This window comes from Procambarus clarkii, chromosome 31 (assembly GCF_040958095.1).
Source record: "Procambarus clarkii isolate CNS0578487 chromosome 31, FALCON_Pclarkii_2.0, whole genome shotgun sequence".
In the NCBI taxonomy this organism is placed as follows: Eukaryota; Metazoa; Arthropoda; class Malacostraca; order Decapoda; family Cambaridae; genus Procambarus; species Procambarus clarkii.
This window is the reverse complement of record NC_091180.1, coordinates 30,874,127-30,888,209: the sequence shown is the minus strand read 5'-3', so window position 1 is coordinate 30,888,209 and position 14,083 is coordinate 30,874,127. Positions and strand designations below refer to the sequence as shown.

General features: G+C 46.8%; 1 protein-coding gene across 1 annotated transcript in view; it reads left to right on the top strand.

The window, feature by feature from the left end:
• Positions 1 to 8,576, top strand: part of drosha (ribonuclease 3 drosha) — a 50,053-nt gene extending 41,477 nt beyond the window's left edge. Inside the window, exons 23-24 of the mRNA XM_045743588.2 lie at positions 6,332 to 6,477; positions 6,564 to 8,576. Coding sequence (XP_045599544.2) covers positions 6,332 to 6,477; positions 6,564 to 7,165 — 748 coding nt within the window. The 3' untranslated portion in view covers positions 7,166 to 8,576. The remainder of the gene's footprint in view (positions 1 to 6,331; positions 6,478 to 6,563) is intronic.
• The last annotated feature ends 5,507 nt before the right edge of the window (positions 8,577 to 14,083 follow it).

The following is a 14,083-nucleotide window of genomic DNA, read 5'->3' as shown; positions in this document are numbered from 1 at the left end:
TGTAGCACCCTGCCTGGGACTACCTGAGCGCGAGTCCTCTTAAAGTAAACGCTCAGGACCCTGGGAATCCCCTAGGGGGCACGTGGGTCCGATGGATGTGACCCCGGAGTTCCCACTCGCTGTGTGCAAGTTTGAGGGTTGCTCGGTCCCCTTGTCTCGGGGTGACCCTCATTGTTTTTGCCTCTGCCACGCTGCCTGTTGGGTCGGTGATACTTTCGACCCCGAGTCCTGTGAGTGTTGCTGCTTGCTTGTGACTCAATTTACCCAATCCTCTGATTCTATTCGGGTACAGGCGGCACGTGCGTTGCAGTCTAGGTTTTGTCTGTTGCAACGCGCTCGGTTGGTTGCTCACCCGGATGCCCCGGGGCTGCCCCGCTTTGCTTTTCGAGACCCGGACTTGGGGGTGGGGGTCACTTTGATCCTGGTTCAGTCCGCACCTCCTCGTTCTTCCCCTTCTGTTCGTTCTGGTCCCCCCCCCCCCTGCTTCCGGCCCCGAAGCGTCTGAGAGTTTCGGGGTCGGAGCAGGGGTTACTTGATCTTGAGACTCGGGCAGCTTCGGGGGGTGCCCCTTCCGGGGGGGGGGGCAGCAGAGGCATTCGAGTCTTATCTCCCGGCCGAAGCTTCTGGGTCTGACCAGTGGGCCCCCCTTCCTCCAGCTTTTCTGGCTGCTCCGTCCTCGTCTTGTGGGGTCGGGGCTTGGGGAGAGGACTCGGCCTCGGGTCCTGTGGTGAAGGACCTCGAGGCTTGGGTGGGGCTGACTTGGGGGCCTTGGGCCCCACTGGACCCCGCCTGGGTTTTTCTTCCCTCTGAGCGGGGCTTATTGTTACAAGGAGTGGGGTTTTCTTTTCCCCCCCTCTGCGTACGAGTTGGATTTGGTGTCGGCCCCTCCCCGGGTTCGGTTCCGTGTTCCCCCGGGTACGTCGGTTCCGTCCTTCCGGAGGTTTTCGGCTTATTGCATCCAACCTGGTGTGGTGCGAGCGGCCTTTGCAGCTTACCTCCTGCGTGACCCGGATTATGCCTCGGAAATGGATCCATCCGAATTCAGGTTTGGGACTTCGTTCCCTTTCTGGCTCCATTACGAGGTTCCGGAGTCGTCCTGGCTAGCAGAGTGCCCCTTGTTTGTTCTGGATTCCTGGCATTCCTTCTGTCATTCCGCACGCTGGAGTTGCGGGAAGCTTCCACGGTGCTTCAGGTTTTCCTGGTGGGCGAGCTTGAGTACCTAAATGAGTGCTTGTTTTCCCCTGCCCTTCCCCGCGATGTGGGCGTTATTCAGCTCCATGTGCAGGTTCCCACCCTTTCGGCGGCGCTCGTTGCAGAGGACTTGCACGCCCGGGGCCTTTTGGCTTCGGCCTTGCGGTTCTTTTCCCTCCTGGAGCTGTCTCCAGATTGGCTCGTGGAGGATGTGAGAACGCTTGGGTCCGTCCCGGGGTCCGGCACCTTGTCTTTGGCTGCGCGTTCGTCGGCTTCCTTGTTGAAGCTGTTCACGCCGATTTTGCAGGATGCAGTTTCCCTGTTTTATGCTTCCCGTCTCGTGTGTTGGCAGATGGTGCTGGGTTCCTCCGTGGAATCTGCTCGAGCTCTGGCTCTTAGGCGTTCTTCACCATTTTGTCCTCTTCTGTTTGAGGAGTCGGCCATGGCGCAGTTTATTCAGGCTGCGTCGGCGGCTTGTCGTCCGATGTCGGACCTGTTGTTTTTCCGGGGGTCCCGGGGTGGGTTTTCCCCAAAAGGTCATGCCAGGGCTCGGGGTTCCTCTCGTTGTGGTAGGCCTCTGGTGTCAGGTTCGGGTTTGGCTCCTCCTGCGGACCCTCCCTCGTCTGGTCGGCGCGGTGTTCTCGCTGTGCGGGGTTCTGGGTCTCGTAAGGGTCGCCGGCCCTTTCGCGGTTTGCCCCATTGACGGGGCGGCTTGCACTGTTCGCCCGCGCCTGGTCCCACGATTCGTGGTACTTTCCGGTCGTGTCTCGTGGCCTGTGGTGGTGTAGGGTGGCCCCTCCCCCCTTGGGGGGGTCGGGGCTGGCAGGGCAGGTTTCTTCCCCTGCGCTCTGTCGAGTCGTCTTGGAGTGGGTACGCTTGGGCGTCGTCGAAACGACGTCGTCCCTCAGATGGGTTTTCCGTCTGTTTCCGGTTCCGAAACGGGACTGCGCGGACCTGCGGCTCATTCTGGACTTGTCCCGTCTGAACCCCTGGGTTCATTGCCCCTTATTTCGGACGACTACGCTGTCTCAGGTTCGGCTCCTCTTGGAGCCAGGAGCTTGGATGGTGTCCCTGGACCTCCGGGACGCTTATTGGCATGTCCCGATTCATCCACGGTTCAGGGACTGGCTCGGTTTTGTTGTGGGGCGTCTGAGTTACCGCTTTCGTTGTCTCCCGTTCGGGTTGAACCTGGCACCTCGCATGTTCACGCGCCTTACACGGGTTGTGGTGGCTCGTTTGTGTCTCCTAGGTGTTCGGGTGTTGGCCTACCTCGACGACTGGCTAGTTTCGGCTTCCAGCTGGTCAGCTTGCTTGCTAGCCAGGGATTTGGTTCTTTCCCAGCTCGCCGAGTTCGGGTTCTTGGTGAACTGGAGGAAGTCCTATTTGGTTCCCTCTCAGGTTCGGACTTGGCTGGGTCTCGTTTGGGACTCTCGAACCGCCTCCTTGTCTCTCCCTCCGGAGTCTCTCCTGCGGCTGCGGTCCCACCTTCGCCTGTTTCTTGAGGGCCCTCAGGTCACCCGGCGGTTGCTCGAGGGGCTGTGCGGGAGCCTGAACTTCACGATGGTGGTCTACCCGCTGGGTGGGGTTTGGCTTCGACGGCTATTGTGGTTCCTTTGGGGTTCCCCTTTCCACCTCTCTCGCGATCGCAGAGTTCGACCCCCGAGGGCCTTGCGTCGATTGCTGCGTCACTGGCTTCCTCTTCGGGTTTTTCGGGGTTCAGTGCCTTGGCGCTTACCCGAGCCCTCGCTCGATGTGTACACGGATGCGTCGTCTCTCGGCTGGGGTTTTGTGACCAGTGCTCACCAGGCCGGCCAGGGGCGTTGGGATCCATCCTTCCGTCGAGCTCACAGCACGGTGTGGGAGTTTGCGGCAGAGTGGTTTGCTCTGGGAAGGATTCGGGTGGCCCGCGGATCAATGATTCGGCTCCATTCGGACTGCTCTCCAGTGGTTCATTGCCTGAACCGCGGGGGTTCGATGCGGTCCTTGTCTCTTTGGGGTTGGTCGCTTCGGATGACTCGTCTGCTGAGTTCTCGGGGTTTTTCTCTCCTGGCGGTTCACGTACAGGGCGTGTCCAACGTCTTGGCCGACGCCCTGTCTCGCTTCGTTCCCCTCTTTACGGAGTGAACGGTCGACGACGAGTCCTTCCGTTGGCTTTGCCAGACGTTCGGGCGCCCCGAGGTGGACCTCTTCGCGTCGGTGTGGTCGCGGCGTCTCCCGTTTATGCGGCGCCCTTCCCCAATTGCGAGGCTGTCGGGGTTGATGCCTTTCGGCTAGACTGGTCGAGGTGGGGGTTCCTGTACCTCTTTCCCCCAGTTCGGCTGTTGCTCCAGGTCCTGACTCGCTTAGAGACTTACCAGGGGAGAGTTGTCCTTCTGGCCCCTTGGTGGCCGGCCCAGCCTTGGTTTCAGGCGCTGGTTGCTCAGTGTCCGAACCCGAGGGTTTTCCCACGGCTCCGCCTCTTTCAGCAGATCGGGCCGGTACGTCACGTGGCTGGTTCGATCTTCTCCTCGAGTCTTCGCGTATTGGTTTTTTGACTCGAGTCTATCATCATCTCTATGGTGATCAGGTGGCCTCCTTGTTGGTGTCCCACCTGAGGGCTTCTTCTCGGCAGCAGTATGAAGTTTCCTGGCGGTCCTTCCGTTTCTTTTTGCGTCTTCGTCGTGTTAGTTCCTTGTCTGTTCGGGTGGTCTTGTCCTTCCTCTCGTGGTTGTTTCAGGACCGTTATCTTATGCCTAACACTGTCACCTCGTATCGTGCGGCGCTGCTTCAGCTTGCTTTCGGTATCGATGTTACATCTGCGCCGTTTCGCAAGCTGTCTCGTGCATTGTTTCACCTCCGGCCTGCTCATGCGTCGCCTGAGCCGTCCTGGTCTTTGGACAGAGAGCTCGCTTTCCTTTCATCTCCTCGTTTCGTTGTGGCCCCTTCGGTCCAGGATTGTTTTTCCAAAGCACTTTTCTTGTTGGCTTTGGCCTCTGCGGGTCGGGTAGGGGAGCTTCATGCTCTCCTCCGGCGCAGGGGTTTCTGCTCTCTTGGTCGTGGCGATTGTTTTCTCCGTTTGCAGCCGTCTCCTTCTTTTCTGGCGAAGAATGAGACTGCTGCGTTCCGGAGGGGTGTATGGGTGGTTGATGCTTGGTTGGTCAGGCCGGGGGTGCATCATGTTTTGTGTCCAGTTGCGGCACTTTGCCGTTATTTGCGCGCCACGGCTTCTGTGTCCGGGGACGCGATGTGGGTTGATCCGGTTTAACTTCTTCCCTGTTTGCGGGTTCGGGTCTCCCAGGTCGTCCGCAGGGTTATTAAGTCCAGCCAGCCTACAGTCTATCCCCGTGCCCATGACGTTCGTAAGTTCGTGGCTCTTGCTGCCGTCTTTGGGAATATGTCTTGGTCTGATATTCGGGCGCGGGGATTTTGGCGGTCAAACAGGGTTCTGGCTGCTCGTTACCTTGTGAATGTCCCTGGGCCCCGTCGGGCCTGTGTTACTTTGGGTCGACGGTTGCAGCCAGTTGTCTCGGCTTCGAGTTGAGGAGTGAGCGACGACCGCCTCCCGGGTAAGTCCCTCTCTTTCCGTCTGTGGGTAGTTAGCTCCGGGGAGCCGACAGGGCTCCCCCCAGAAAACTAGCATTGAATGTAATGAAACGCCATTTTCTGGGCGAGTCCCGGAGGCTCCCCGGCATCCCTTCCTCCCTCTGGTCGGCGGTTTTTCGCGTTTTTGACATCCAGCCTCAAGTACTGAGGTGTGGGTAGCCAGCGTGGAGGGTCTGGGGCTCACCCTTCCTCCTCCCGGGGAGGGGGGAGCTGCGTAGACAGTGGCGCGGCGGTGTGTGACGTCGCACTAGTTTGCTTGTTTTCAGTTGGGGAGTTCTATCCACTAGTTCGGCTTTTGGTAGCAATTTTAACCAGAATAGGGGTTTGTTTTGAGGCGCTTACCTTTCTGGGTGCCTGTTCCGGTCGATGGCAGACATAGAATGCTTCCAACCACACGGGGGCTTCTATAGGCCATTGCTCCCCTTGCCTTTCTGAGGGGGCCCGATTCTGGCCGTGGTCCCCGGTAGGCCTAAGAACTCTATACACATGACTGATGCCAAAGTCTGACATTAGCATATCAGCCTGGGATAGCTCCGGGGAGCCTCCGGGACTCACCCAGAAAATGGCGTTCCATTACATTCAACGCTGGTTTTTAGGCGATGCTGTGGTCACAAGCTGAACAACAGTGCTGTTAGCTCATGCTACATGCGTCAGGCTTGGTAGCTCACTCAATACTGAGGGCCTAACACCCGGGAGTTTGGCCCATGATTCTTTTTAAAAGTGGCGTCTGTTTACAAGAGCCCTGATGAAGGTGTGGTGAACCCCGTGTATCCGCGGGGCCGTTTAAATTTTGCGTAGTACTCCAACACGTCATATGACGTGATGCGCAGTTGACTGGAACAACTTCCAACACGTCATATGACGTGATGCGCAGTTGACTGGAACAACTTCCAACACGTCATATGACGTGATGCGCACTTTAAGGGTTAATGAAATTTTGATCGTTTATTTACATAGCTGGGGAAGATTTGTAGCCGTTTTTGGGTGCCTTTCTTGGTGGTGGCATAAACGAATAACTCGATATATAAATGCCATCACTCCCTGGGTCTCTGTGAGAGGGCCACTTTCTGGAGCCAGATTCACGAAAGCACTTGCGCAAGCACTTACGAACCTGTACATCTTTTCTCAATCTTTGGCGGCTTTGTTTCCGATTATTAAACAGTTAATGAGCTCCGAAGTACCAGGAGGCTGTTTATAACAATAACAGTTGAATGGGAAATTTTCATGCTTGTAAAGTGTTTAATAAATGTAACCAAAGCCGTTAAAGATTGAGGAAAGATGTACACGTTCGTAAGTGCTTGCGTAAGTGCTTTCATGAATCTTGCCCCCTGGTTCTTGGTCCCCCCAGTAAGCTATAGAATTCTGTGACTGATGGAACCTGATAGTATGGCACATTATCATTTTAACTTCAGGAAGCCACCGGGCCTCATCCAGAAATTGGCGTTTCATTGCATTCAACACTGGTGTATATTTTTTTTTCACTCTTGGGTAAATTTCTGAAAACAGTATTTTTCTTTATTGTATTAAAATAGTAAAAAGTTTTTTTTTCCTTTCACAGGGTAATTGAGTGCAAGGGCCCTACAAATACTAGAGTATACACCGTTGCAGTTTACTTTCGTGGTCGCCGTCTAGCCAAAGCGTCTGGGCATTCCATACAGCAAGCAGAGATGAATGCTGCCCGTGAGGCACTCATGAACTCAAAAGGTAATGAATAATTAATATAAATGAATGTTTGTATGGTTTGCCAAAATTAAGTTATTGTTACTGATGATTCTTTTTTCTCCCCACAGAATTGTTCCCACAACTGGATCACCAACGCAGAGTAATTGAAAAAAGTGTCAAGATTCAAGGTGTAAACAAATCTGAATCGCCTTATAATGAAAGAGACTATAATAAAGACAAGGACCGAGAAAGAGAAAGAAATAGAGGATCTCGAAAAGATGATGAAAGACGAGGAGAGAGGGAGAGACCCAGAGAAAGGGAAAAACTTGTGGAAGATAGAGAATTAGAGAGAAGCAGGAGCAGTGAAAGAAACAGGACAGTGCGAGAGAAAGATTCGTCCAATGTAGATAGGAATAAACAGGTCAAAGGATGGGAGAAAGATAAATTAGGTAGTGATAGAGAAAAATTTGCAGGTGAAAAGGAACGATTTATTGGAGAAAAGAGCAAGTCAAACGTAGACAGAGAGAGAGTTGGAGACTCTAAACGCTATAAGCTGGATGGAGATGAAGAAAGAAGATATAAATTGGAGGCAGATAAGGTGTATAATAACAAATTTCCATTGAATGATCAAAAGTCCAGAGGGCATGTAAAGTATCCTTCAAGAGAAGGGGAAGAGATGGATAGACATAGAGATAAGTATAAAGGATATAATAAAAATCGCTATAATTAACGTACGAATTTGGTATCGAATTTGAAGGGCAGTCACAGTCCTAGAATTGATTATAGCAGAAAACATAGTTGGTCAGCTAGATAAATATCGATTTAAACAGCTCATAAAAGTAGTTACTTACATTAAAGTTATAATTAAAGCAGAGCAAATATTATCTTTTATATAATGCAAAACTTAAATATTTTTAATGTTGCCCATTTTCTATTAACTATGAATTGAGAAATACTTTTAATAAACTTATTAATTACACAGAGGGGGCCTGTGGCTGAGTGGACAGTGCTCTGGACTCATAATCCTAGGGGGTCCGTGTTCAATCCCTGGCAATGGCAGAAACAAATGGGCAGTTTTTCAGTAAATAGGTACCTGGTAGTTAGACGGCTGTTATGAGCTGCTTCCTGGGGTACGGGGGGGGGGGGGGGGGGGGGAATGATGGATTGACAGTTGAGAGGTGGGCCAGAAAGAGCAGAGCTCAACCCCTGCAAGTACAACTAGGTGAATACTTGTACATTGAACTTTAAAATTTGTATTTTAAACAAAAGCCATAATTTTTTGTCCCTAGCAATGACAATTGGCTGTGCATTGAGCATGTAAATGAACAGTATTTATCAATCGACCCAATTTCAGGGAGGGCTGCCTCACTAGTTACCCAAGCTGAGTGCTGGTGCAGTCAGATGCTTCAGATGCATCTTAGATGCTTCATCCTCCAAGACCCATCCTTGCCTACTGGCAGTCAGGACCAAAATTTAGTTTTCTCCAAGATGAGAGCTTGGGGGAAATCAGAGATTGATCCAAACCCAAGAAACGCCCACTAGGCTTCATAAGTACAACAATAGGAGCCATTGCTTAAAGAAAATTTGCTACCCAAGGGTGGCAAAACCAATAATCATTGTGGGGTAAACACCCTAACTGATGTTTCCAACTGCCACCAAATGACAACCCACCCAGGACTCCAGCCAGCTTACTCAGTTCTGTTCCCTTTGTTAGTCAGATTGTGAGAGGTGGAGCCGGCTGGTTGGTATCACAGATATGGGTTCTTGGCTGCATCGTGGTTTGCCTTGTCACCCCTGGGTACCAAATTTTCTTAAAACCATTGCTCATTTTATTGTAATTCTTTCTGATTTCTCATTTTTGGGTTGATTTCTTGCCTTGGTGTGCCAGATTCTGGTCTTGGTTTTAGGCGAGAGTGGAGTCTCGAGAGGCTTGGTGCATCTTAGTTATAACTACACCAGCACTCGGCTTCGGGAGTGACTTGATTTCATCTAGCTTACTTCAGAACTATTGTCACCAGTCTCTGAAATAAATCACAGTACAGTATATACAGTATCTGTATACACTAACTACCTATTTGTAGCTATAGGAAGAGAATTATATGCATGATGTCCTTTTTTTATGATAAATTATTTTAAAAATTTCTGTAGTTTTTAATACCTCGTCCTATAATTTATTCCAAACATCCCCCATACTTTTGGAAATAAAGACAATATTATCCTTTCTACACCTTTTCCTCCTGTAGTTTACAACTACACATATACCATGGGTACCAAACCTTTTTGAGAGCACGTGTCTCCAAAGTAATTTCCACAAGAAGGCACCAAACTGGGGAGACCTCGCAGCACCACCAGTCTGGCTGGATGTTCAGAAGGCGCAAAACATCAATGAGTATGCCGAGCCAGAGGCATTTCTCTCCATCCATTATTGTGGTAGGAGGAAGGCCAAGAAGATAGGGTTACCTTTGAGTGCAGTTTTGCTACCTAAAACACCACATCAATGATGGTCTCTTAGGAATGAATGACTGGTCAAATTTAAATAAGGAGGGCCTTTTTGGGAAATGAGACAAATGCAGATAGAAGCCTCTGGCAGTCATCATCCTCATTTAAGGTAACACCAATATGGCTGAGAACCCAGTAAAATGCCTATCTCTGATGGTGACAAACGTTAAATATTGGAATTCAACCACTACAGGCTACATAGGTTTAAATGACTTCAGAGGCATGAGTGACCAGATGACATTCAACCACGATGACAGGAAAGTTGATGGAAAAGCAGTTTAAGAGCATACAAACTGTGAATATGCCAGTCTCTAGGGGGTAGGTGGTACATTGGTCCAATCAGAAATGACAAGTTCAGACAAGCAAACGCGTTCAGCAGACTTAGATCCATATGCGAGTAGTGCAATGGAGTGAATGCAAAGAAATTTTAAAGGAAAAGGTACTAGGACAAGATTCAAGATGAGGCTTAAGAGTAAGGAAAGCAGGAAGATGAGAATTTGAGCTAACATTAAAAAAGTGCACACCTAGTTCAGATGCTACTGACAACAGATCCGCCACAACAGAACCACGGAGGTGAATGACTGGCGAGACATCTGGAACGAACTTACCCGCTATCTTGTAAATTTTCTTCTAGATCCTGGGGGAGTGGAGTGGAGACATAAGATTTCCAACTCTCATGTTCAGCTGTACAGATGGCCCTATGGGTCACTGCACTGGCCTTAGTAAACAAAATAAAAGAATTGAACATCTGCTGGTGATTGATTTTTTTTTTAGGCTGCACACTTACAGCATACTGCACAAGCAGTCCAAATTCCACCAAGAGACGCATTTTTCGTGTGCCACAAGGTAGTGCGAGGAACAGACCGGAGGGCAGCGTCAAATACGTTGTCGTGAAAAATTAAGGGAGGGGGACTTGAAGGAGAGGAAGATCAGGGGTCGAAGAGTAGTGTGGAGGGTGCAGATTCCAGTCAGCCTTGGCAAACTGGAAGGTTTTTAACCTATGGAAGGGTGAAAAAGAGAAGGTGACAAGGATGGGAGGTCAAGAACCTGCGATGTGAAATCTAGATAAACGGATGATGAGCAGAGAGAAAGATCAAAACAGGAAAGGGTTCTAGTTCACGATTCATCATGAATCAATGATGAGACACAGGAGAGGGTTGAGAAGAATGATGGGGTCGAGAAAGGAAGGAGGGGACAGGGAAGATGGAGGTGGTGAAGTGAGTACCATTTATTCACAAAGATAAGGCCAGTGGGGGAATGAATGTGCGACTGGAAAATAAGGGGTACAAAGGAAATATGATGGCTCAGGAGAGCAGTAGTTAATAGCCCAAATAAAAGCTGGGGAGGGAAGATAGAAAGGAATAACCAGTATGCCTGAGTATATGAAGTAATTACAAAGCTCAAAATACCTCAAACCATTTGGTCTGAGTAAAATACAGAATTGATGAGGGTACATAATTTAATGAATTAATTCCAGTTGTCCGGAACAGGAAGCCTGTGTACATATTTAGCTGAATTTATTAGCGGGCCACCAACTCTCTCTCGTGTCCTTAACGGGGACAGGAAGCCGGAGGCTTGTCTAAGATCACCCCATGGCCCCCCCCCCACCACCTTCCTTTGGTCGCACTGCTAATTTTCCCCAAAATGCCACATCGGAACAGTTACCTAACTCCCAGTTTCCTATTTACTGAGGAGTGAACAGAGGCATTAGGTGAAAGGAAACGGTCCCAACCATTTCTGTCCAGTCCAAGTGAAAGTTTAGTATAATAACAACGCAGACGTAAATATCCTAATGTACTATATATCCTAATGTACCTAGTAATCCTTGTTCATTATAGTGTATTGTTATTATTGTGTATTAATCTAATCTTTGTTTATTGTCAAAATTTCTTACAATGTACCTGTAAACATTTTTTGTCAATCTTACAGCGAATTATCTACTTAACATTATGTGTTAGTTTAAGGACTTGCCCAAAACGCTATGCGTGCTAGTGGCTTTACAAGAATGTAAAATCAACTTCATTTCTATATTCCCTCTTAACCACCAATGTACCTTCTTGTATATAAATAAATAAATAAAATAAATAAAATAAATAAAATAAATATATGAAGTAATAAATGTTTAAGTTACACGTTAAAAAAAATTATATAGAATTGTTATTGAAAGAAAACGTTACTTTGTGAAACATTTTATGGGTGTCTCTTCTAAAAAGATGATTATATATATTTATTTATTTATTTATTCAAGAGTTCTTACATTCTTGTAAAGCCACTAGCACGAATAGAGTTTCGGCCAATTCCTTAATCTTAATTATTCACTGCTGGGTGAACTGATGTCTACAGTTAAGGATTAGCACCTAGTCAATATGCCTAGTCATCCAATATGCTGTATTGTGCCAATTAATCTTTGTTAAATTACCAATCAAGCTGTCAATTATTCGCACTCCATCCGTCACTATGTGATGGGGTGCGAAAAGATACGTGAATTCAGAGACAATTCTATAACAATGTACCAACGATGTGTCAATATTTCATTCAAAATTATCTGCTACCAGAAATTTTAGCCAAATATCCCCAGTTTGCTAACTGTAGGTAGCAACTAAGAGTGATTGTAACCTATCCACCGCTGCCCACTGGATGGGGGGCGGTGTGCAGGACAAACATATCAATTGTGACACTAGCTCTCCACATATGTCAGTTGCTTAATTTAGAAACTGCACTTGTGGTCAATCTCGAACCCATTGTTGATGTGACGACTTATAGTGAATTTTGTAACTAGCTCATCAAGATTGTAACTTACTTAGCTAAATGAATTGTGGGGTTCAGTCCCTGAGCCCATTATATGCCTCTGTAACCCTTTCCACTACCGCCCACAAGATGGGTATGGGGTGCATAATAAATGAACTAAACTAAACTAAACTACTAACTAACTAAGCTGTCAATGCAATCAATCAGAGCTAACGATGTGCTTTAATATACCAACTAATCTCTCTCATCTCATTTTTTTCTTGCAATGTACCTGTTATCACTTTATAAATTTTGCTAGAATTTACCTACTTAAAATTATATGTTAGTCTGATTAATCTGAAGGGTATTGGGATAGAATTTCTGAGGTAAATGTAGCCTCTGCCATTAGATTAATGAGAGGAGGGAGTGCTAATGAATTAAGTCCTCTCAGTTCAAAAGGTGGGAAGCAATGAACAATGTATGATAAAGAGGAGAGCATGTATGAGTATGTTCTAATGTTATAAAGTATGATGTTATTACAGAGAGTATATTGCTCTGCCTAAGAGACAATTCACATCACCATGGGAGGATTGTAATGTAGATGTAGTAATTATTCCCTTGCAAAAGAAAAAAAAACGTATGTATGAAATAGGAGAGCTGAGAGCAACATATGATTGTATAATTAGAAAACTGCCTACAGAAAACACTCTACATGTATATTGTGATGGGTCAGTAGCTAGGGATGGGAAGGCAGGATGTGGAGTCTTGATCAGGGAGTACACTGACATCGGCACTGTAGATACTGTTATTGGACGCCGCTTAACTGACAATGTCTCTTCAACGCAGGCTGAACTCCAAGGTGTATTAGCAGGATTACAGGAAGTAGTCAAATGTGGTAAAAATGCCTGCTTCTTTATTGACAGTAGAGGAGCGTTAGAGTCTATAAATAGCAGACGACCAGTTTACCAGAATATTGTGATAGAGTGTAGAGAGAATGTCAAGAAATGAGAAAAAACTGGGTATAAAGTAAGATTCATGTGGATCCCTTCACATGTGGGAATACTGTTGAATGAGGTAGTTGATGACATAGCGAAGAGAGCCACGGAAAAAACTCTTGTTGATGTTGTATCTTATTTGGAAGCAAATCATCAAATGCAATTCAGCTACAGATAGACAACATTAACATCAGTAATAAAAATGATGGCAAGTTTCTTGGCCTATTCCTAGACAAGAGACTCAACTTCAGCACCCACATTCAACACATAACTAAGAAAGTCTCTAAGACAGTTGGTATACTCTCCAAAATCAGATATTATGTTCCAAACTCTGCTCTCCTCTCACTATATTATGCACTAATCTACCCCTATCTTAATTATGGTATCTGCGCATGGGGGTCTACCACTGCAAACCACCTTAAGCCCATCATCACACAGCAAAAATCTGCTATCAGAATAATAACTAACTCTGCTTTCAGACAACACTCAGCTCCCTTGTTTAAATCTCTAAACTTGCTAAATATTAACTCCCTCCACACATTCTCTTGTGTCAACTACATTTACAAAACCCTGTTCTTAAATGCAAACCATGCTCTGAAACTCTCCCTGGACAGATGTAATAGGACCCATTATCACCACACCAGAAATAAATATCTCTTTGATATCCCCAGGGTCAAACTTAATCTGTGTAAACACTCTATGCAAATTAAGGGACCTAGTCTATGGAACTCACTCCCTAGTGAATTGAAAAACTGTAAAACTTTTGCCTTATTTAAAAGCAAAACCAAAAAGTACCTAACTTCATCTATTTAGTTTCCTACACTGAGCGTTAAATTTGCTCTGTACCTAGTGTTACCCAATCTCCTAATTTTTATGTAATATCAAACAACCTTATCATTGTGTTCATTGCTGTCTTCTTTTATGTGCTAGCCATATGCTGTATTGTGACTACCAATTTTTGTCAACTACCATTCAAGCTGTCATTGCAATCAATCTTATATTGTTTCTGCTGTATTGTGCCTACCAATTTGTTGTCAACTACCATTTTAAGCTGTCATTGCAGTCAATCATAGATACCTATGTGCTTTAATATACTGTACCTATCATTTTCTCTCATCTTTTTTTTTCATTCCATGTAATCTGTTATCATTTTTTTGTCTATAAATTTTGCAAGTATTTACCTCCTTAAAATTTTCTTAGATTAAGGACCTGCCCGAAACGCTGCGCGTGCTAGTGGCTTTACAAGACTGTAATTACCATATTTGTATCCTCACATTCCTTATGTACATTCTTGTATATGCATAAATAAATAAATAAATAAAAGTATGTCAGATAACCTTAAAACAAATAAAAACAAGAATCAAGATGATCCAAGAGGGTGAAGAAATGATAAAGAGAATGGCAATGGTGGACAGCAGTAACACACT